Below are 24,416 nucleotides of genomic sequence, written 5' to 3' on the forward strand. Positions count from 1 at the left end.
TATATTAATAAAATACCTCTGATAAAATAAACAAGTTCGTGCAATTTTTAACCCATTCATGGGCAGGGTGGCAATTTTTTTGCCTTATTCAGATAAAACTCTCCTATCAGGCCACAATCAAGAAAATAACTTCTTTTTCATTTATGGTTAAGTTATGATAACTTTACTAATTTATAATCTTGTCCCAAAAAAGGGATGCTGCCTGCGAGAGGGTACTTGGGTTTTCTTAGATCGTCCCAAAAACCAGAATCAGAATAAAACACTTAAATATTTTGATATACTGAAGGATATAATGCGTGAAAATCATGATGTCCCAAAAATGGGACGCTGCCCACGAATGGGTTAAAAGTGAATTTTAAATAAAATTTCCAATACTGTAAACCTAAATCACATGGTTGTACCACTCAATCACTGGTTTTACAACTCCTAAAGGAAATGTGGCATCCATTTTTTTAACCCAAAATGGTTCTCCACTTTTGTAACGAGTCACAAACTTCTTAAAAGTTCATTGAATCTAGTCTGCCAAGACAAGAATCCGATGCAGAATTCACACAATTAAAAAAAAAATTCAGTAGATTTAAAATCACAGGATGTTTTATTTTTTTCCATCAAAAGGGAGGGGGTGGGGGGGGGCCTCCTCATGTTAGAGGTGTGAACGAGTGAGTAAGAAGGATACAACATGGTGTTAAATACAGCTGCTCACTCCAAAGAGATTCTATCACATGAGCCAATAAGTATAATAAGCTTTGTAGTCTACAGCGCCAGGCCAGAGATTGGAGACACGGGGATCTGCTTCAGTCTACATTTTTAGAGACACAAAAAGCAGAGAGACAAGAACCTTAAGGGGAAAGATGGGGGAGGCAAAAAAAAAAAAAAAAAAAAAAAAAAAAAAAAAAAAAAAGCAGAGAGGGTTGGGGAGCAGGGGCGACATATCAGAGGTCGTTTCAAGATTTTGAGGTTTTGGCCAGCAGCAACAGTTTTGCATCAAAAGCGGATAAACCATGGCACTGTGTGTGTGTGTGTGTGTGTGTATGTGTGTGTCTGGGGGGGGGATACAAATGAAAAATTAAGTAGTAGAGGGCCAAAGAAGAGCGGCCATCTTGTGTTGAAGATGAAATCTCAAGTCGTGCGTTCAGGAGACATCTGGCAAGACGCAAAAAAAAAGAAAGTAAGCAGTCATGTTGAATATGGCCTTTAAGCAACACAAAATGCCAAAAAAAAAAAAAATTGTCAAAATATATACATACATATATTTTCTCTACTGCTTATCCTCATACAGGTTGTGGGGTGCTAGAGCTTATCCCAACTATCTCTGGGCAAGCGGTAAGGTACATCCTAAAATGGCCGCTAGCCAATCCCAGGGTACATAAAACATTTGCACACACATTCACACCTACGGGCAATTGGGAATCTTCAAATAATTGACCATACATGTTTTCAGATTTTGGAGGAATCCAGAATAACCACGGGAAAAAAATAAAAATAAAGGCACAGGGAGAACATTCAAACTTCACACAGGTGAGCTCAGATTTCTACATTGGTCATCATAGCTATGAGGCAGATGTTACCAGTCACCAACCACCATGGTGACCAAACAGTTTTTTTTTTTCTTAATTTAAAAAAAAAAAAAAAAAAAAGGATTAAGCAAAACATACTTACAAAATTAAAAGTTTAATTAATATTGAAAAATTAACCCCCCAAAAAAGAAACTAATCAATTAGTCCCACCAAAGGCACATGAATTAAAAACTGATTAAATAATTAGAAAAACAACATTTAGACAACAAAATTTATTTGTGCACCCCCCCAAAAAATGCAAATATTAAAATACAAGATAATTTAATTTAAACCCTTGCAAGTAAAAAAAAAAAAAAAAAAAAAAAAAAAAAAAAAAACACCCAAAAAACAAATGAACGGAAAGCCCGCCCACCAAAAAAAAAAAAAAAAAAAAAAAAAAAAAAAAAAAAAAAGGCTGGGAAATTACATGGAGGGAAAATTTTGACGACTTACAACTCGCAGGCCTGGCGCCATATCTTCGCATGATCTGATCTTGTGTGAATTTCACAAACGATTCGTATTGTTCTGCGGAGGGGGGAAACTACAGATCAATTACTGAACTTAATGTCCTCAGCACCACAGGGTTACCAAAAAAAGTACACCTCATTTCCCGTGTAAAAAGTGTATCGCAATCATCGTCGTTACCTGAGAGTTTTGTGTTAAGGATCTGTTCGTACTCCTCGCGGATCTTCTCCTCGTGATCTTTGAGCAAGCGCTCGCACAGGTAGCTCACCTGCTTGAGCGTGAACGAGGGCTGGTCCCGTCTCAAGGGGCCTGACAAAACAATCATTCGAAAATTCAAAATTCTGTAATGCAACTCAGTCCGTTACAAATGTGCATGAAAATACGCCAACAAATTAAATTCAAACTTCTACGTAACTGTGATGACGACAGATAAATAGATGGGGACGTTGTACCACTTTAAATTTGCACATCTTTGGAGCAGAAGAAGATTAGGCAGTCACATAAATGAGAATACAAAATATGCACCTTTGTCTAACAGCATGTATATGTATGCTATAAGGTTTTTCCACAGTATGTAGGATTAAGTTGGCATTGTGAGAAAAAAAAAATAACTTAAGGGAGTGAACAGAGTTGGAGAGAGCAGTCAAATAGTGTAATTGCGCGCTGTTACATTAAAATAATGACTAATGTAAAAGAGTAGTCCCCCGAATAACTGCTTGGGAAATTACTCAGTGGAAAAAAATACAAGTACCAAGTAACTCGTAATTTCTCGTTTTTTTAAATCAGTATGAATGAAAAAAAAAAAAAAAAAAAAAGTACAAATTCAGATACTGCTGAATAATATTTAATCTAAATGTAAAATGTCAACCAAATCAAAGCAAATCCAGCCACAAGAGGTCTTTTCCTAGACTTAGCTAGCATAATTTTGTACAGTCACCAGGCAGATTATAAAAACAGGAAAAAGGCCACAGTAGATTCTAAATAAATAAAATTTAAAAACCACACCCTTGACAATTATTTTTTTGGTTGTAAAAGTATTTAATACTTTCTTCCACCAATGTGACCTACAATTTGTACAATGGATTTATTTTTGTATCCTTCCGAGAGTGGAGATGGGGGCATTGACTGACAAAAAAAAAAAAAAAAAAAAAAAAAAAAAAAAAAAAAAGGCTGGGAAATTACATGGAGGGAAAATTTTGACGACTTACAACTCGCAGGCCTGGCGCCATATCTTCGCATGATCTGATCTTGTGTGAATTTCACAAACGATTCGTATTGTTCTGCGGAGGGGGGAAACTACAGATCAATTACTGAACTTAATGTCCTCAGCACCACAGGGTTACCAAAAAAAGTACACCTCATTTCCCGTGTAAAAAGTGTATCGCAATCATCGTCGTTACCTGAGAGTTTTGTGTTAAGGATCTGTTCGTACTCCTCGCGGATCTTCTCCTCGTGATCTTTGAGCAAGCGCTCGCACAGGTAGCTCACCTGCTTGAGCGTGAACGAGGGCTGGTCCCGTCTCAAGGGGCCTGACAAAACAATCATTCGAAAATTCAAAATTCTGTAATGCAACTCAGTCCGTTTACAAATGTGCATGAAAATACGCCAACAAATTAAATTCAAACTTCTACGTAACTGTGATGACGACAGATAAATAGATGGGGACGTTGTACCACTTTAAATTTGCACATCTTTGGAGCAGAAGAAGATTAGGCAGTCACATAAATGAGAATACAAAATATGCACCTTTGTCTAACAGCATGTATATGTATGCTATAAGGTTTTTCCACAGTATGTAGGATTAAGTTGGCATTGTGAGAAAAAAAAAATAACTTAAGGGAGTGAACAGAGTTGGAGAGAGCAGTCAAATAGTGTAATTGCGCTGTTACATTAAAATAATGACTAATGTAAAAGAGTAGTCCCCCGAATAACTGCTTGGGAAATTACTCAGTGGAAAAAAATACAAGTACCAAGTAACTCGTAATTTCTCGTTTTTTTAAATCAGTATGAATGAAAAAAAGAAAAAAAAAGTACAAATTCAGATACTGCTGAATAATATTTAATCTGAAATGTAAAATGTCAACCAAATCAAAGCAAATCCAGCCACAAGAGGTCTTTTCCTAGACTTAGCTAGCATAATTTTGTACAGTCACCAGGCAGATTATAAAAACAGGAAAAAGGCCACAGTAGATTCTAAATAAATAAAATTTAAAAAACCACACCCTTGACAATTATTTTTTTGGTTGTAAAAGTATTTAATACTTTTTTCCACCAATGTGACCTACAATTTGTACAATGGATTTATTTTTGTATCCTTCCGAGAGTGGAGATGGGGGCATTGACTGACTTAAAAAAAAAAAAAAAAAAAAAAAAATATATATATATATATATATATATATATATATATATATATACACTTTTTTTTTCAATTTAAAAAAAAAAAAAAGGATCAATCAACTTGCTTGATTAACTTGTTGACTTCTTGGCCAGGTGACCATTACAAAGTAACTTATGTTTTAACTGGTCTTTTACCTGGTTAAAGTCTAAATTAAAGCGACAGCTCCTTATCACTATGTTTTCCTCAGTTAGAGGTGTGCTGAAATATCCAGGTTTGGGCAATGGCAAAACTATGTTGCGTTAAAGCTGTTGTTTTTCCACAGTCTGGAATGTAAACCCAAGTTGCATGGGACAGTTACCACTCCCAGTGATTGGCCCACAAGGCCCAAACACCCTGTGGGGCCATGTGACTTTGTGCCATTTGATTGGTGAATGTGGAGCAACGACACCCAGTGCTGAAATGCAAAATAAATAGACCTGCACATACAATTATTGATAAACGTACGTAGTGAACGAGATGTAGATTATTGTAACTGATGAAAAGTTCAGTTTCTTCCTATAAATACTTGAGTAAAATTAAAACTGACAAGTACAATTTATCCAAAATGTTATGAGAGTAAATGTAACTGCATAAATATAGCGTGTTCCTACCCACCTCAAGGAGTAAATGACAAATGTCAAGTAAAAAAAGCCATTGACTTTCAACTCCAGCCAGCCAGCATTGCTCACCGGCGCCTTAGTCATAAATCTGTTAATACATTTTACAGTCTTTTTTTTTTTTTTTTTTAAATAGTTTAAGGAGTCACAAAAGCTAAATACAGCAAAATGTCATTGTCATTTTATTACTATTCAAAAGAAGCCTGTTGTTTTGGGGTGAGAAACTACTGTAATTCCCGGTCTACAAAGCATCCCTGATTACAAGGCTCACAGAGTACATTTGTAAAGGAAATGCCATTTGGTACATACATACGCTGCAGCTGTGTAAAAGCCGCAAGTGACCACGTTGAAACATGCATTGAAACCAGATATCTACAAAGAAAGACTGTACACAGAAAGAGTTTATCGTTAACAGGGCCGGTTAAAATAAATCGTACCAGTAAATATCACTGAGACACGCCAGTAACACAGCAGCAACACAGTAGCACAGTGCTAACAAGGCCGGTACAAGTCACTTCCTCGCCACATATATTCCACCGGTCTCATTCTTGCCTTTTTCCACTCAAGTGCCCTCTTGCGGCCGTGAGAGAAAATTCACAAATTAGCCGCATCGTCGCATAAACCCCAGGGTTGAAAGCGTGTGGAAAAAAAGTCTCTGCTTGTAGGCCGGAAATTACTAATAATTTTTGGCTGAAACCAACCCATGCTCTACTGGTGAACACTAATGGAAACCAGTAGAAAACTTTCTGGTGAAAGAGTATACTTTTTTTTGGGGAGGTTTGGTGCTTGTATGGTGACAGAACAACATTCTGTGGGTATTGAAAGATCAGTCAATATGTTGTAAAAGATCTGGTGGTGAATGATTTAGGGGAAAAAAATAAATAAAATGCAGGAGTGAAATCAGGAATTCCAATAACCTCCCCCCCCCAAAAAAAAAAAGCAACTGAATTTCTAGAGGGGCAGATAAGACTGTATATATGCTGGGACAAATGTCTTCTGCTACCTGGTGGTGAACTAGGTGCATGCAAGGATGAAGAGGGACTGGCTGGGTAGGAGGGTCCGCAGGCCTCCGTCTGATTGAAGGCCCCCTCCAGCTGCCGCCGCCTCTGGATCCTGCTGTACTCCTGGCGCAGGTTTTGGAAGATCTGCTCTGTGGCAACAAACCAAAAAAAAAAAGTCAGTTCTCTGACAGACATATTTTTCTTTTTCTCATTGTAGTCTGTCGACAAAGCACCTGTGAACTTCATTGAGTCACTGATGTCATTACAAGCAGCTGCGTTTTCACGAGTAAAAGTTTTAAACAGATCAATGGATGGCCACATTTTGTTCACAATAGCGTAATGAGAAAACTGAAAATGTATACATCTGTAATACTGTGTTGTCTTCAAAAGTTCAAAGTTCAGGGAAAGCTCCTGGAAAAACAAACTGATAAGCAAATGGGGGGGAGCCTCATCTATAGCCCCCTTCACAGTTTCTGGAAAAGCAACTGTTTACATTTTTTCCCAGCTGTATTTGTAGTTAAAAATACAGGCTCAATTTGTTTTAATTTGGAGAAATGATAGAATGTTCTTGAATTTGGAGGGTCCGTGTGTAATAAAGAAAAAACTAAACTCCCTATTTTGATTATAGTTTAGACCTTTTATAACTTAAAATTGTCCAAATTCTCAGAATTATCACAATTTGAGATCTTTAGTCCATGAAACCAAATTGATTTTTTTTAGTAGTGATGGAAATTTTCCCATCCAGACAATTGGGGGGGGGGGGGTATTAATCAATTAGTAAAATAATCATTTGGTGCAGCCCTAGATATGTGTCAAAACATGCTTGGCAGGATCCAAGTTTAAACATGCTCCCCCCCAACCTTTCATGTTCTATGTCATTTTTTTTTAATCATTGGGCCTCTAAAAATATTTAAGCTTGTCAGCTGGTTTCAAAGAGATAAAAATAACGCTGCTAGATTGGCTCAGCAAATCACCTGATTTGAATCCAATCGAAAACCTCTGGAAAGAACTGACAGTCCATAAAAAAAGCCCACAGAAGCATCAAAGTTTGCCAACTGCTTGTGTGGAGGAATGTGAAAGAAAAAAAAAATTAGAGCAATGAATCTCCTACAGGTGGGATCAGGAAGCGGTCACTGCAAACAAAGGCTTTTGTAAAAAGTATTATAAACCAGTGGCAGTGTTCAATACTCTCCCCTCTGTGACATTTCACATTTACACAGAACTTGCTCAACTTACTTGAAATGCATGTATTACTTATTTGGGTTGCTCCAAACATATGGTGAAATTGTAATGTTGCAATTTTGGCAATATATTTGAGAAAACTTGACAAACATTTATTTCAACCGCTGTGTGTATTATGTGTGTTAAACTATCAATAATGGCTCAGTCTCTGTTGCCTTTAAATTTTGAAGGTTCTATGCATGAACTGGGTTCAAAGTGTGACCAACAAAAACAACCCCGCATTTGTCTTGGGTGGGGGTCTCTAACCCGGGCATCAGCTGCTGACAGGCAAAGGAAGCATTTGTGGCAGTAACATACTGCAAGTTACATGACGAAATACAAGATCATTCAAAAATAAAATGAAAAAAAACAAGGTTAAGATTTCACCACACATTTCACTGCGCCCTCATTAGTAAGTAGCGAGAGAACTTCAGGGTGTTGCTTGGTAACAACTGCGAGGCTGAGCAATCAAATCACAGACACTTCGTTCCAAGAGTTACGGGGTAACATGGCAAAATGAGAGTTTAAAGGCTCGGACGGAGGGACGCGGAGTGAGTGAGTGAGTGAGTGAATGAAAGTGGGAGCCACAGGTATATGATGCTTCTGTTCAAGTTTCAGTAAATTAACAAGCCATCTTTTGCTGTGAGTTTTTGTTACAATGCCAGGAAACAAACATTTCTGTCAAAAAAAAAAAAAAAAAAAAAAAAAAAGCACAAACTGGAAAAAGCACAGTAAAATTATGACGTTTGTTGACTAGCATCTTAGTTCATGTTTTACACCAGACAGCAATACAAAACACTGGCATATTCTGTGTCATAGAAGGTGCAGAGGAACACTGGGTTGTTTTTCATGTTTTAGCAGGATCAAATTGTGCCGTTTTCTTACCGACACCCACTTTTCCTAATCAAATTCATGCCATTATCTACACGGCATCATTAGCATACAGAGACTACAAAGTTCAGCATCAGAAAGAGTAAGGGAATGTTTTTTTGCCCCCAGTTTTAGAGGTAAAATTTTTTCCATATGCTCTGGGGTTTATGCTATTGTTAGCATTCCAGGAAAAAGGAAATTTGCATCAGAAAGTGTGACAGAATAGTGTTATTTTATAGCAGGGTGAAATTGTGCTGTCAGCTAGTCACCTGTCATTTCCATGCTAGCAATTATCATACCACCAAGTACATGTTAGCATTAACATTCTAGGAACTGGAAAATTCTGGTTTAGAAAAGCTGCAGCTGCATCGGAACATTGTGTTTTTAACTTTTTAGATAGCATCTCTGGTTCTTTTCAGGCGATACACTAGCAATATGAGAGTGACTATATCTTACTGTTAACATTCCAAGAAAAAAATTCTCTTTCAAAAAAGGGCAATGGAACATCATCCTCTCATTGTACTGTACAGCTAGATTCCTTCCAATGTCACAGTTTCATGGTTTGGCGTTCGACTTTAGAAGCTCCACTTTATATTAGGCATTACTCAAAACATTACTGCTGCCAAATAGAGCGTTCATTTTAATTCCTGAAGGAGAGTGAAGGGGAGAAATCCTCAAACAAACAAGAACTGAAAGGAGCTTCAGCACAGGCCTGGAAAAGCATTTCAACTGAAGAATGCAATAGTCTGGTGAAGTCAATGGGTTGCAGCCTTGACGCTGTTATTTACTATATTAAAAGGTTATACTGCCAAATATTAAATGCTATTCACTTTGAGTTTAGTCACATCTGTCTCAAAACTTTTGCTCATTGGAAAAGTAGATTGCTCAAAAAAGGTGCTCTGTCGTGAGTTGTTTATCATATCTAAATGGAATACCATGGAATAACACTTGGAATTCTGAACTTCTGTCTCAAATCTTTTGATCTGAAACCCAAATGTCTTTAGTATTCACCAAAAATAATGTAATTGACCTTGCCGGACCAATACTTTCGGAGGGGACTGGAGTGCAACTGTTTGCATGACACATTTTGAGGTCTGATGTGTGCCTGATTTCTGACTTGAATGCAGGGCAATAACCAAGAAAATCCAACCCTCCCGACTGGCTGTCTGTCTGTCTGATTTGCTGAGTGGGTGGCGCTTTGGTACAGTTAACAATTAGCTAAACAAAAACATTCCTGGACAAAATTCCAAGAGATAGGCCTGTCTTAATAACCACAGACTTCCATGAGGGCCATCTTTGTTAGACTGATACCTGCTATGCTGAGATCACATCTGCAGCTGCCATGTTGTAACTCAAGACAGCCAAGGGGCAGAAGAAAAATAACCCCTGAAAGACGTTTCAAAACGTATATCATATTTGATGGACATGTCGATCGTAACAGAACACACAAGAAAATTCCAAAGACCGATGCTTTAATTTGAACAAAGTCAGTAGTTTGGGTAAAATTCTGGAACTCTGTGTTGCGTGAATGCATCAGTAAATATAAATAAAATTTATAATTAAAATATGAAATACAAATAGAATGGAGTCATGCATATTGCCAATTTAAACCTTAGACTGGAACACCCCCCCCCCCAATTTAAGTACATTTTTTGCTTTTCAAGTACAGTATACTTTAATACAGTTCTGCTGTATAATTAAAGCACAAATAGTTTGCATTCAACATTGATGTAATGTTTATGAGTAAAATTATTTTCCTAATCATGCACACCTGTAAATTTGCATGTTAGTGGTTTAGACAAAATATTTTTAGTAATTTTATGGACAGGGGTCTCTAAGGTACAATCATAACAGCACTAGACTGTCAGAGTAAATTGATGATAGGGCAGTATTTTGCCAAAGGTAACATGATCATCATGCAATAATAGTTATATTGTAGAGGAGGTAACCATGCAACTTGACACCATTTGCACATGCAATTCGTAATCAGTTTACAATGGAGTTTAGTTTCTACAGTCGTGTCGTCGATACTATTATAACACTGTAGTAAACCAAAACCTGCCCTCATTAACACCTTGGCTGTGCCTAGAAATTCTGTTAGGAAGCGAATCTGTGACAAAGGGCACAGATGGTGGACTCCAACGCTCACTGGAAACAAATCTGACTTACTGCGAGGACTTGACTGAAGATGTAGGACTGGTCTATTGTCCAACAGCCAAGACAAAAACCACACTGCCCCTCCAGAATTCCATAACAGACCTTACCATGCAGGCTGAAGAGTGTGCTCCCCAATAGTTTGAATACATCACGTCCGCTTTCCTAAAAAGTGGGACCACCACCACCACGGTCCGCCAATCCAGAGGTACTGTCCGTGACAGGCAGACAATGTTACAGAGGCGTGTCAACCAGGACAGCCCGAGAACACCCGGAGCATTAGGAACTACGGGTGGATCTCATTCACCCGTGGGGCCCTGCCACTGAGGAGCTTTCTAACTACATGGGTGACCTCATCCCCAGAGATCAGGGAGGCCACCTGAGAGTCCTCAGACTCTGCTTGCTCATGGAAAGAAGTGTTGGTGGAATTCAGGAGGTCGGAAAGAAATTCAGTTTTAGGAATGCAAGAAGTTGCATGAGTACTGTTAGAAAACTCCCACAAGCACGGGGAGAATATGGAAATGCTACACAAATAGGGGGGAGCCCAGAGGCGAACTCCAAACTTCAGAACTGTGTTGTAGATTTGCTAATCATCTGCCATGTCGCCTAAACACTGACCATACTTTGTAATCCCATTATATCGTACTGGCTCAAAGTAACCATTATCAAACAATTTCCATCATTTTGTAGGTACAAATGTCAAATCATGGAGATTTTCATGAAACTTGAGAAACTCTTCCAAGGAAAGAAACGTCTAACTGGAATGACACTTCTCCCTGAGCGGAAATATATGATGTATTTTTGAGAAAACAGCTGTGTGAGCGCACACAACTTGCATGCTGCATAGTAGATAAGCACCACTCCCTGTGTCGGCCTAAAAGCATGTGGTCAGCCAGGTCTGACTTGGGCAGTTTGAAACCATATGGCTTTGGCTTTCTGTCATTACTAAGAGAAGTAGAAAAGGGAGTTGACCACCGAACAGGAAAAGGAACTTTACAGTGATGAATCCCTTTTCTGATTGTATGGTACAAAATAGCAGATGCAATAGTAATAGAACAAAGGTCACGTGTTAAGGCTCATTGTGAAGACTCTTGCCTCCCAGAACACAATCTCACTCCTGTGGTTGGACATAGATTGAATTTGAGCAAACACAGTCCCAAATCTTGATTCTTTTGGGGGGCTGGGTGAAATTATGAACATCCATTTTCTTAGCAGGCGGCAGCATTGACGAAAATGAACATTTTAACTCTGAGGTTCTTTACAACAAAACTATGAAATAAAAGGCAATGCATGAGGACCCCAATACACTGTTGTTAAAAATCATTATTTGGTACTCTTCTAGGATATCAAATTGTTTATATATGCAAATAACTTTCATGTTTTAAGCTTGTAGCTTTTTATTTTAAAGGGTACACAGGTCAGCATTTTGACATGAAAAGTAACCAAATCCAAGTCAATTGTGATTTGAAAAGAGAAAAGATTAAACAAATCCAAAAAGAAAATTGCTTTCCTTACCCACTAATAAGACGTTTGTGAATTTTGTCCCAATTCATTGTGATGTAAAGTTTCTACAGTGAAGTTTTAGCCCAGAGAACATCATTACCGTTTGATCATTTTGAGGCTTCTTGGACAGTTAAAACAATATTTAGCACTGGACACCAATTTCATCAATTGCCAAAATTGGGTGGGGATGTCTATCATAATGGGGAGCACGACAAAGTCTGAATGGCCTGTGCCAAAAGCCAACTATGGCACGGGGATTGACCCAAATGCACCTCATTTGGAAGCAGGTATCCTGGAGAGATGTGCAAAGCTTTTTTTTTTCTTGCCTTTGCCATTTAACATGGGCGGAGTACGCAATCAACGTTCGGACGACCATTTCGACGAATCTCCATGGTGATGTGAGGTCCTGTCTGTTGCTTTCATTCTTATTTCTGCAGCTCAATTCGTCAAAGAGGAGGGAGAGAGTGAACCCGAAGGCATTAAGGAAATGAACAATGCCCTCCCACCTTCAGGAGGAACGGAATAATGGCAACCCCCACCACCACCTCAATCCAAAACGATTGTGCCAGTTTCTAACAAGCGGCCTGCAATGATGAGCCTGCTGCCATTTGTTCAACCTCCACCTGCCATTTTGTAACATCTTATAGGACGACACACGAGTTTAACATCACGCCGAGGGAAAGGGGACGCGATGTCCACATGAATAAGTGCATTTTTTTTCCAAACTTCGAAATCGCCATTTGAAGCGAACATAAATTTGCTTTCATAGTGACGTATTTTACATATTGGGCCACGAATGATATTTAATTAAACACACGAGTGTATAAAGGCCATAAATCAACAATAACTTAGCGACGACATTCCCCTTCGCGGATGTTAGCCAAGCGAAGCATTAGCCTCCAACCCCCATTCAAGCTAACCACTCCACCCAAACCCCCCTTCGCTCCTGTGAAACCCACCCCACAAACGGCAACAACAACAAACAAACGAAAAAAAAAGAATAAATTCGAATTAAACCATACCTGGCGTCAGTCTGTTCTCGCCCGCCACGCTCTGCGGCGACCCAGAGTGCGTCGGGCCGTCGACGGGGCCCCGGAGGTTGTTGCATCTTTGCGGGGACGGAGTGCCGGGAGTCCCCGGTAGGGGGTTGCACCGTCTCCGCTTGGGGGACTGGGGACTGAGGAGGGCCTCGAACTCCATCGAGCGCTTTAGCGTCGCCCCGCAGGCCATCGTCGGCGGAAGAAATTGGACGTGTAAGCACCAGAAACGAGACGGCGTGTTTATGTCGGTGTCGGGCGTCCTTTCCGGGCTTCGAGCTCGCTTTCTTCTTTTCCTCGGAGAACCAGAAGCGAAATGAGCTTGCTGAATTTTTAAAACGTCACAATGGCGGAGCGTACCAAATAAACGACAGAGGGAGGGGGTGGACCTGTCGTATTGTAGCCACTTCTTTCTTACTACTAACTCTAATTTACAGTGTGTATTCGAACAATACGTGTTGTTGCTTTTATTATTAGTATTCAGGGAAATACAAATTCCCATACGACTTTGGGTGTTGTTTTCATTACATTATTTTATACACCCCCCTACGATTAGCGTAATGGTTTGCGATGAAGTCGAACTATTTAGACGGTTTGTGGCGAAAGTGTAGGTGGTCAGGTCGGTGGCAGTTAACGTAAACGTCAAATGTGTGACGTCAAACTTAAGCGAGCGGTCGCTGTGTCGTCACCATATGGTCACGTGGTGTTTGGGTTGGCAGGGTGGGCGATTCGATGTATTTTTGAAAGTAAATACAGAGCTATTATCGCCACAAATTATACTTTTTACTTGAAATGTCATGGTCATTGAATAGTTTTGTGATTTTGCCCTGAGCCTAACTAATTTCACAAAAGAATGTTCTCGTGCAGTAGTATGTACGCACGTGCACGCACACAACAGTCTTTTCGTCCTGGCATGTGCCCCATTTAAAGCCCCCTCATCATAGGGGCCTTTGTGGAGGCCTGGCATTCATGTGTAGATACCATCAATGCCCCCCACACGCCCACCTAAATACACACAACTCAAAGCTCCCGTGGAGCCGTACACCTACAACCATCTTCACGTCGTCACACTTTGAAAAGAAAGAAAATACATCATATTGTACCACAAATAAGAGGCAAAATATATACAATAACACATCATCACAATTAAACTTGCTAGTCTTTATTCTACTCCATTTCATGGCAAAATCAACATTTTTCCAATCTCTCAAGGATTCAGTCAAGCACCATTCATTTCAAACTTCATAGATTTTTTTTTTAACTTTTGAGGTGAGCCTGTGAGTCACTGATGGTGTGGTGCACAGGTGTCAAACTCGAGGCCCGGGGGGCCAGACCTGGCCCGCCGCATGATTTTACGTGGCCCGCAAAGGCAAATCATGTATATCAACTTCCGTGATTTTTGTGTGACAACATTTCAAATTGTCATGTCATAAAATAAAGTTGAGATATTGCAAGCATTTTTGTGATACCAAACATGAACAGTAGTTGAAAAACGTATTACGCTTGAGTTCTGATTCAAAACCAATTCATTAATTTCATCTGTAAATATCATGAGGCGAAAGATTTCCATGGATTCGCAGTCATAACAGCCCTCTGAGGAAAATCGTAAGTATAATGTGGCCCGCGCCAAAAATTACTTTGACACCCGTGGTGTAGTCGCACACACGCCTGCCTTTGGTGCGGGCAGCGTGGGATCGATTCCCGCTCAGTGATGGTGTCGATTGATGACAGACTGGCGACCAGTTCACGGTGTAGTCCACCTTTAGCCCGAAGCTAGCTGGGATAGGCTCCAGCTTTCCCGCAATCCTTGTGAGGATAAGCAGATTGGATAATGACATGACAAGACAGGTGAGCCTGTTTAATTAAACAAAATACAGTAGTCCTTATGTGTCACGTGTCAACTTTAGGAGTGCTGCTGTGTATCCTTGTTCAAAATGGCGAGCGAGCTCTGGGGGGAAAAAAACGAGACCAAAATGTATCATTTGATACCAACAAATCTTCATTGGAATCCAAAGCAAGTGAAGTGTTGATGTCATTTTCTGTAAACATTTCAATAATTGTGCCCCGAACACTGGAAGCAGCCTTTTCCGCAAAGTCCAACCTTGACTTTGAGGTCCTCTTAATTTTTTCCAGAGAAGAAAATACTACTTGTGAGCAACTACTTAGTGCCTTTAAGAGTCCTAATATCCAGCTACTGTTTGTCCATTGTTCCCGAAACGGAGAAAAATTGAGAGTTTCTGGGCATTTCCACAGTACTACAGTTCCCTCTAATCGGTGGTCTTGGGTCCAAATCCCCCGCGGGGGCCTTTTGACACCTGGCAGCCTGGCTGAGGACCTTGAGCTGGTGCAGCAGAGCGAGTCTAAGCTCTCGACACCGCAAGGCGTACAACAGGGGGTTGATGGCTGAGTTGAGGAGGCAGAGGGTGCTGCAAAAGGCGAAGGCTCTCTGCTGGGTGCGCGTCAGGACCACAGCCACGTCGGCTAGCATGAAGGAAAGCGCCGGAAGCCAGCACCCCACCAGGGTTAGCAGGATCAGGCTGAAGGTGCGCGCCAGCCGGATGTCCATCCTCATGCGTGCGTGGCCTGGCCCTGCCGTCCCCTGGAGGATGCTTATGGAGGCCTCATGGCGGTGGGCCTTCCACAAGATGAGGACATAGGACCCCAGGATGAGCGCGAGAAGTACCAGGATGAAACTGGTCCAGCAGGCCAGGTAGCCCCGACTGATGTAAGGGAAGAGGCGAGAGCAAGGGGAGGCCAACCCGGTGGGACATGTCCAGCCCATCAGCGGCAACAATGAGATAAAGACGGTACTGCTCCAGAGGGCGAGTAGCCCCAGGAGGGCTCGGCGGTGAGTCAGCAAGACCTTATAGCTGGACGGCCGGTGGATGCACAGGTAGCGGTCCAAGGCAGTCAGCAGCAGGCTGCCCACTGAATTGGTGAAGGCCATGGTGACCCCGCCCAGCTTGAAGAGGTAGGCAGTGGGGCCGTCGCAGCGCCGGAACAAGTGGAAATCCAGGAAGCTGGTGGTGAAGAAGCAGCTAGCGAAGATGTCAGCCAGCGCCAGGTTGCCAATGAAGAGATAGGAAGGACGCTGACGCAAAGAAGCCGTAGCCACGATCAAGCCCAGCACCAGGGCGTTTTCCAGCAAGGTGATGGGGCCGGCCAGGAAACAGATGGAACCGATGGCCATCTTTTCTGCGGCGATCAGGACCATGTAGCATTCCAGGTGTTCGCAGGACCTGTTGACTGGGAGGAAGTCTTCAGTACGCATTAAGTGAAACCAAGACATGTATCTACTGATGACTTAACTTGCGACGTTACGAAGTATTATATACTGGTTCGATAAATTGGGTAATACAGTGAACCCCCGTTTATCACGGGGGATACATTCCAGATCCAGGCATGATAGGTGAACGTACAGTTAAGGATGTATGATGGTTCTTGCCCCAAAGTCACCTGTGACAGGTACCAGGACAGCTCCCAGTCCTTACCCAATGGAGCCGATGAGTTTTCCTCGACTTGGGCGAGTCCGAAAGAAGCGGCAACCTCCCATTCCTCCATTTTAGCGCATTACCTTTGCACCACCAACACGAGTGTCTTCATATCGCTTTAGGACAAAAACGGAGAAAACGCAGAGAAGGAAGTTAGGAACCGGAATGTGCAGCGACCCATTTAATTGAGAACATCATGTATTTATCAATTCATATGAAGATGTCGATCATTTTCCAAAATGGCTGCCAGCTTATGGAATAGTTTCTACATTGCACATCAAATATGACAGAATTGTGTCAGATTTTTGGGAGGTAGTATGGAAGTTGCGAAATTGACGATAAAATATGCCTGGACAGACTTCCGACGCTAAAGTAATCACGTTATCACTGTCATATATATAGAAGAAAATGTCAAACCTAATGGACGCAATGAGCACATTTTCCACTTCAACAGCAATAAAGAGCAGATGCTTCCTGCCGGGGGAGGGAAGGGGGAAAAAATAATAACAACAATAATAAGCAGAAAATGCAATTACGTGTCCTCTCTGTCAATATTGAACTTAGACCTGAGAGGGAACATTGACATTTTCAAAGCGAGGTGGAAAGTCATTTGGAGCTCAGAGCAAACAGATAATGATCATTACAGCCTCATGCTGAACAGACAGCGTCTCGAACATTGCGGCTCTTAACACACGAGACAATGGCCTGGATGTCATTTTAAAGCAGTTTACATACAGCACCAAAAAAAAAAATATATATATATATATATCTGTGTGTGAGACACCAAACTCACTCACTCACTCTTTTTTGTCAATCTTTAAATAAAAAAAAAAGAGCAACGCTTCCTGGCCTGTGTTGACAACGCTAGCCCCTGGTGGACACATGGGGTACTCTTAATCAGAAGGTGATAATAAAAAAATATTGAAACTATAAATACAAATTTGCAAGCATATTAACAATACATGTACAGTATTCTATATAAGAAAAACAGGCAAATGTATACATTAGAATAAAATACTATATAATATGAATAAATTATTATGTAATCTTGTAAATAATAAAATATGATAATGTTTAATATTTATCCAACAAAAATGCAGAACACAATGTGTATGATACTAATATATCAAATCAGAATTTATTTAGAAATATAATCTAATCTAGTCTAATATAAATACAAACCAAATAGGAAAAATGAAATGTATAACATTAAATTACACGCAAACTGAAATATCAATATGTATAATGTGTCCATGAAATCCATATACACAACAAATAATGATATTGTTTAAACATATAAATGCTTCTGTGTAAAAAAAAAAAAGAAAAGAAAAAAAGGAAAAACATTACAAACTAAGTTCTCCAGTTACGGGAAAGCTGAGTTTGCAAACTTCCTATTTAATAGGAATACAATGGACATCCCCATTTCACGGCTAAAATATGACGTTGAGTCACCGTCTTACTGTTTTCATATTCAACGAGCTCAGCACAAAGTGGTTTTCCGTCTGTATCACATCATGACGACAACTCCGAAAAGCATTGCGGAACAATATTACATCAGCATGCCTAACAGTTGATGAACCTCGCAGGGGCTTACCTGTCGCTCGTGTGCCGGTTGCAGGTCGGTGATGGAGGAGAGCAATCAAGAACTGGACAGAGAGATTGGGGGTGGGGGGGGGCAGAGAGAGAGAGAGAGAGAGAGAGAGAGAGAGAGAGAGAGAGAGAGAGAGAGAGAGAGAGAGAGAGAGAGAGATTTCTGTGGGATGATTTGAGAAGCTTGGTTCAGCCTGGGTTGCTCACGGAAGATGTAACGAGAGCGTATTTTTTTCTAAATGAAATAATCTGTGAGCCATTTTCTAAAACAAAATTTTAATAAATTAGCAGTTATATTATGCATCCAGCCATCCATTTTCTTTGCCACTTATCCTCACGAGCCTATCCCAGCTGTCAATGGAGGCGGATTACACCCCAAACTGGTTGCCAGTCAATAGCAGGGCACATCGAGACACAATCACACCTAGGGGCAATTTAGAGTGTCGAATTAATGTTGCATGTTTTTGAAATGTGGGAGGAAACCGGACCGCCCAGAGGAAGCCCACGCAGGCACGGGGAGAACACGCAAAGTCCATACAGGTGGGTCCGGGACTGAACCCACGACCTCAGAACTGTGAGGCCAACGCTTTCCAGCTGATTCACCATGCCACCCAGTTATATTAATGTTTTGCATTTTAAACTATTGAAATGAGCAATGCTACTCATTTTTTGTTAAGCAGCAATTACTTTTTTGGGTATTTGCCTCCACCACAAATAGCAGGGTTTCGCTGTTAAAAAAAAAAAAAAAAGGCAAAATTTGTTGATGATTACAGGTGAGTCTCAACTAATTCAAACCCTCACCCTCGCCCTGCCCATTCCGAGCTCTGAGGGCGGATTAGTTACCAGATCAACTTTACTCCCCCAGTCGAGGGGAGCGGCATTTAAACAGAACAGCGATGCACACAAAGCTTGTAAAAGTGCCTACTTTGGTGGGTTTGGTTACATCACCAAGTGAACTGCTGCTTATATGGATTATGGTTTATTAGCGCAGCCACATTTTTGATTGTCATTCATTTCCATTGTCACATGCGCGGACACACAGAATAGTTTACAAATCTAGGAAGAACTTTGGTATGAAGATGCCATTTTGAGAAAATTGCAGGGTTTGTATTTTGTGGAACTCCTCCCATGCAATTTTACCAAATGAATCCAAATTGGGACTACGATCAGAGACGCTCAATTGCGAAACCTTTTCACTGATGCCATCTAATGTAGGTGGAGCATGACGTCAAAATTTCATAATCATTTCGTGGATTCTCAGAATGTTACAAAGAAAAAAATAATTCCCATGACAGGTTTCACAAACTCACATGAAATTGGGTAGATGTATCTCTCACAAGATGACCCAAGACCCCCCCAATAAAATGTCTGAAGGACCCATGTCCAAAATTGAACAGGAGCTCTGCTATTTTAGTTTGAAATGTCTACTTCGGGAAGATTCAAGAGCTCATACTTTGGGAAATTCATCCAAGGGAATTCACCAAAATGGGCCCTGATCAGAATCGCACATCCTAGACATAGAATTTGTCATCTTTTTTGGGGTTGTTTTTGCCTACACAGTCTAATGAGGATGAAGCATGGCCTCAATGTTCGATCAGTTTTGAGTATTCACCACGCGACATGAATCACAAAATACACATTAGTTCATTATTTGCTTAAAAATGTTCATTTATCTTCCATCAAATTCAGAGATGTATTAAATGACATTAACAATGACGTCATAAACAAAATGCCAGCTCGCTACTCGCAAAGAATTACCGTAATTTCTCGAAAATAATGCGTACATTTTTCCAAAAATATTTTCAAAAAGTTAATAGAGGGCATTATATTTAGGTATGGACGAAAAATAAATACAATCACATTGTATAGTCGTATACATTTCGATATGATATTCGATGTCTTATGTTACACATTTATATTTATTATGGTAATATAAACCAACCTGAGCTCTATGACCCCCTCGGGGACCTTGCATTTTAGATAGTTAGCGTAGCATCTTTGTTGCTACTGCACCAAAGATGAAAAACGACTGCCCGTGAGTTTACTTTAACTTAAACTTTGACAAAACAAAAAAATGTCGACTACAACGGCTGCTTTTAAAAGAAATGTGTCATCGCTCATGCCAATGACTCCGCCAACCAGAAAGTAGCGCCGCAGTCCGAAACAACGATAGCTCGCCTCAATTGCTTCATGTGGGTATCATTTAAGACTGTAATATTTGTTATCTACAGTATTAATAAAATGTTATGCTATCATTGAGCATTTATTTTAGTTGGTTGAAGGATTCTGCTCTGGCAGTTACAGGGACCAGGACAAGCGTGTCCTGCGGCCTGTCCTGAGATTATATCACCACTATATCAGCACATGCACAATGATTATTTTTCTTAATTTATTTTTTTATTATTTTTTTAAAAACAATACTAGTGCAAACCTAACATAATATAAATATAGATGATTCCCAACATTTTTAGCATATGGGTAGCAGCAAATTAGTGGTGCGCATTGTACATTGGTAGAAGGGTTTTCCTGATTTTTTTTAGGTCAACTTTGGGGGTGCGCATTATACTTCAGGACATATTATACTCGAGAAATTACGGTAATCCCCATTTTATTGTATTTGACTATTAGATTACAAGATGGTTAAGAACAAACATCTATAGTAAGTAACAAGTGTCAAATTGCATCCAAACAAGGTTACACGATCCATTCAACCATTTTCTGAGCCGCTTATCCCCACAAAGGTCGCGGGAATGCTGGAGCCTATCCAAGGTATCTTCGGGGCAGGAGGTGGGATAGATGCTGAAGTGGTTGCCAGCCAATCACAGGGCACATGTCACACGGTCAAAACATGAGTTATCATCTGCGGTCAACTGGCAGCGGTTCGCACAGCACAGCTGAAAGGAACCAGACCCGGGAGGCCACCTTAAATCATCGCACCGGAAAGTTTTTCACCCCTGCTCAGCTTCACCGTGGCTCTACTTGGTACGAGTCCAGACTCTCAAGCATGCTGATCTGGTATTGCACAGGTCACCAGTGGTGGTTAAACAGATTCATGTGCGCTATTGGATTTCAGTCTCAAATTTCCAGCTGCCCGAACTTTTCTCGGATAACCTTTGCCAATAAGAGAACATCACAGTCATACATTTAAAAACAGTTTTTTTTAGCATGTCTCATTTTGACTGTCTGCATTCCCGCAGTACCATTTTGGAATGTAACACACACCGCCCAAAATCAGACTGAGCTGAGGCGATCCTGTTCAGTGGGAAAAGGAGTATTAGCATTTCCGTTTATGTTGAATATAGAGAAGACATCGTTGTTCATACAGATATTATAACCTCATTTTCAAAAACATATACTTTAAAGGTCAAGTGTCATGCCTATAAACATTCTAAAATAGATATTGTAAAGAAAAACACATATAACATTATTCACATTATTGTCCAGATGAAAAAATAAATATGAGCTGAGAGCGTGTCATTTATGGACAAAGTTGCGGAAGTCTCATTTGACAAACAAGTGGTAGCCATATTGCCTACATCCTCTGTTCATTATGTCACACCAGGACATTCGCCAGTGAAAAAAGGCTGTGCCACCTATTCTGGGGCACGGAAACTCTTTTCAAAGAAGAGAACATCTCACAATCGAGTGAAGTGACCGGGGGAATATCGTTTCGAGCCATATTTAGATGATATGTGGATCAATTCTAACTAACAACAGACTCCCAGACAGTATGTATGACAGTATGTAGTGTACTCAGGTGCCAGCGATGAGCCACCCCAGCTAGGTGCCAGAACGAGCCACCTCAGCGCTGTGACGAGCCACCGTGGCCTGGCTTGGCGTCACGATGACCCACCCCAGCTCTGCGCAGGAACGAGCCACCCTCGCCGAAGCACGGCTTCACCTCGTCCGAAGCCGTGGCTGGCACTGACGGGTACATCGACACATTTAGCACCCCTGACTTACGTGCGTGGATCTTTTGTTACATTCTGAGAGGATTACGTTCCCCCCCAAGCTATTATTTTTTTTAGTAGCTGTATACACGCCTACCTGTCATTTCGAACCTACAAAACTCTCATCCTTTGCAAATGTGCAATCCATTTTTCACGACTAACCGCAACACGCAATCAAAGGGTGTTGGCGATACATGGGTTTGGAATTTTGCGGTCTGGAACAGTCACTACAAGGTAAAGGGTGTAACAAATTCCCACACTGTAATATAGGTCAGGGACAGGAACTACAGTCAAGTAGTAAGTACAGTACCTGCCCTTCGTTCTCATCGCATCTGTTCCGCAAACATAAACAGTGCAGCTCAGCCTCTGGCGAGCAGACGTCGTGGCTCGAGATATTGATCTGGCAGTATGTTAATGAAATGAACCCAGCGCAGCACCAAAATAAGTACCATAATCTCCTGCCTACAAGCCACGACTTTTTTCACATGCTTTCAACCCTGCGGTTTATGCGGTGATGCGTCTAATTTGTGCATTTTTTCTAACGGCCGCAAGGGGGCACTGGAGCGGGAAAGGTAAGAGTGAGACTGGTGGAATATGTGCCAAGGAAGTGACTTTTACCGGTCCAGCCCTATTAGCACTGCGCTAGCTTGTTACTGGCGTGTCTCTGTGATTTTTACGAGTATGTTTTTTAACCGGCCATGTTAGCGCGGCGGCGGTAGTGTTAGCACCAGGGTGCTAGCGTTAAACTCTCTGTGTACCTTTCTTTGCAAATATTTCATGTTTCAATGTCGGTTTCAATGTGGGCACTTGCGGCTTTTAGACGGCTGTGGCGTATATGTACCAAATGGTATTTCCTTTACAAATGTACTGGGTGAGGCTGATAACCAGGTGCGCTGTGTAGGCCGGGAATTACGGCGTAATGACGCAAGCAGAACTCCGGCCAGCATTTAAACAGCCTCACCGAGCTCAACAAATGCCATTGGTGTTTTTATGGAATTCATAATGCTTCTGTCACAACTGTTACTGTTGTCCTTGTTTACTATTCAACTATGATTGTTGTTCTTTTATGAAAACAAAAATATTCAAACTCTTGTAGATTATTCAAACTTGGGAAATGTATGGCTAATATTTGTCACCTTTCCCCCTTTTGAAGCGTTATTAAATCTGTTCCTGGTTACACTGAAGAAAATGTTTTGTTTTGCACTTTGTTCCCCGACTACCACATGTGAACTGAACCCATCCGTCCATTTTCTGAGACGCTTACGCTCACAAAGGTCACGGGAGTGCTGGCGCCTCTCCCACCTATCTTCTGGCAGGAGGCGGGGTACACCGTGAACTGGTTCCCAGCCAATTGCAGGTGAACTGAACTATGATCTACAAATAAAATTAGAGCCTGAGGCATTTATGTAGTCTCCAAAGGTTTTTTTTTTTTTTTTTGACAGTTGTCCCTGATGTACTCTTTGTGAAATCCTGCATTCACAATGTCCTGTTGAGCCTTTGTCCTCAAAGTCAACAACAACAGGACGTTCCCCAGTGAAGGTCTCGAGTGAGCTTTGAGAAAAAAAGTTTCAATGTCTGTTGCATTTTAAGAATCAAATGTATGTGTTTTTGTTGTTGTTTTTTTTTTTTTTTTACACACCATCAGCGTCTTGTTTATGCTGACAAATATGGTGACGTGGACTTCGGCTGGGTCTTTGTGACCTGTGGGAGGCCTCAGAGCTGACCTACTTTCCTTACATAGTTTGGGACTTGTGATTGTGTCCCCACCCCCCTTCCATTGCGCTCTGTTGTTGCGCAACTTTTAAAAGTCCACATTCTCTCTTTATATGCGTAAAGAGACTCTTGACTGAATGCTCCTGCTCTTTGGCATCGATCTGTTTATTTTTCCCCCCTTACATTTTAAGTACAAACACGGTCAAGGTCACACTAACCGTGACGTACGGAATAGCACGAGATACGACGCAGGGTTCAAAAAACTGGGGGTGAGGGTGGGGGGCATGTTGTTTGGGAGCTACAGCATGTTAGGCAGATACACCGTTTCTTTGTGGACTTTTGTGTCATGAAAATGAATTTTCTTTGCGCTCATATAGTTTGTTCTTACAGATAATTTTATAGCTCAGTCTGTGTTTTGAGGCTTTGGGTTGGAATTTTCCCGTACTTGCATGGGATTTCTCCCACGTTCTGATTCTTTTGTTGCTCTTACTGTTTTGATTTTTTTGTCTTTGGATCAAGGTTATACATTCATTGTGTTGGCGGCGTATATATGATATTCCCGTTTATTATCAGGAACTTTTAGTGGCTTTTCGTGCGAAACTCGACCCCCGTGTTGCCCTCAGGATGCTGAAGTCCAATGAAGTCACCCGGTAAAAGGTTAAGATATTTTTCACTAACCACTCTATTTGCGTTAGAAACAGTCACTCTATTTTTTTTTTATAAATGTATATGCACTGAGAAAAATATATAAATTTGCTGACAGGATGGCTAATTTGGGTTAGCGTTAGCATTTTATGAGTACACGGTGGACCTTCACTTCGCAACATCATTGAGTTGTTTATATATATATATATAAATAATTCAAATT

General features: G+C 40.8%; 3 protein-coding genes and 1 long non-coding RNA gene across 4 annotated transcripts; all 4 read right to left on the reverse strand.

Moving 5' to 3' along the window:
- Positions 1 to 1,070: 1,070 nt before the first annotated feature.
- On the reverse strand, positions 1,071 to 2,361 carry LOC133501357 (akirin-1-like). The gene is made up of 3 exons (XM_061821058.1): positions 2,202 to 2,361; positions 2,010 to 2,081; positions 1,071 to 1,143 (listed from the first exon to the last, which is right to left on the reverse strand). The coding sequence occupies exons 1-3, from the start codon at positions 2,344 to 2,346 to the stop codon at positions 1,133 to 1,135; spliced, it is 228 nt and encodes a 75-aa protein (XP_061677042.1). The 5' UTR covers positions 2,347 to 2,361; the 3' UTR covers positions 1,071 to 1,132.
- Positions 2,362 to 2,427: 66 nt separating this feature from the next.
- LOC133500325 (akirin-1B-like) lies at positions 2,428 to 13,127 on the reverse strand. Its single transcript, XM_061818867.1, has 5 exons — positions 12,787 to 13,127; positions 6,019 to 6,165; positions 3,422 to 3,550; positions 3,193 to 3,301; positions 2,428 to 2,491 (listed from the first exon to the last, which is right to left on the reverse strand). Exons 1-5 carry the CDS (start codon positions 12,992 to 12,994, stop codon positions 2,428 to 2,430), a joined length of 657 nt encoding a protein of 218 aa, XP_061674851.1. The 5' UTR covers positions 12,995 to 13,127.
- A 1,865-nt stretch (positions 13,128 to 14,992) lies between these two features.
- cnr2 (cannabinoid receptor 2) lies at positions 14,993 to 16,072 on the reverse strand. Its single transcript, XM_061818868.1, has one exon. It carries the CDS (start codon positions 16,070 to 16,072, stop codon positions 14,993 to 14,995), a length of 1,080 nt encoding a protein of 359 aa, XP_061674852.1.
- A 260-nt stretch (positions 16,073 to 16,332) lies between these two features.
- LOC133500443 (uncharacterized) lies at positions 16,333 to 17,921 on the reverse strand. Its single transcript, XR_009794899.1, has 3 exons — positions 17,890 to 17,921; positions 16,710 to 16,766; positions 16,333 to 16,408 (listed from the first exon to the last, which is right to left on the reverse strand). It is a non-coding gene; the product is annotated as an uncharacterized LOC133500443 (long non-coding RNA).
- Positions 17,922 to 24,416: the final 6,495 nt, after the last annotated feature.

Source organism: Syngnathoides biaculeatus, chromosome 5 (assembly GCF_019802595.1).
Source record: "Syngnathoides biaculeatus isolate LvHL_M chromosome 5, ASM1980259v1, whole genome shotgun sequence".
In the NCBI taxonomy this organism is placed as follows: domain Eukaryota; kingdom Metazoa; phylum Chordata; class Actinopteri; order Syngnathiformes; family Syngnathidae; genus Syngnathoides; species Syngnathoides biaculeatus.

Coding starts and splice junctions, on each gene's coding strand:
- cnr2 (XM_061818868.1), bottom strand. CDS start 16,072: ATGCGTACTGAAGACTTCCTCCCAGTCAACAGGTCCTGCGAACACCTG.
- LOC133501357 (XM_061821058.1), bottom strand. CDS start 2,346: ATGATTGTTTTGTCAGGCCCCTTGAGACGGGACCAGCCCTCGTTCACG. Junction 2,082..2,201: donor CCTTAACACAAAACTCTCAG/GTAACGACGATG, acceptor CCCCCTCCGCAG/AACAATACGAATCGTTTGTG.
- LOC133500325 (XM_061818867.1), bottom strand. CDS start 12,994: ATGGCCTGCGGGGCGACGCTAAAGCGCTCGATGGAGTTCGAGGCCCTC. Junction 6,166..12,786: donor CGAGAACAGACTGACGCCAG/GTATGGTTTAAT, acceptor TTGTTGCCACAG/AGCAGATCTTCCAAAACCTG. Junction 3,551..6,018: donor TGCACCTAGTTCACCACCAG/GTAGCAGAAGAC, acceptor TTGTTTTGTCAG/GCCCCTTGAGACGGGACCAG.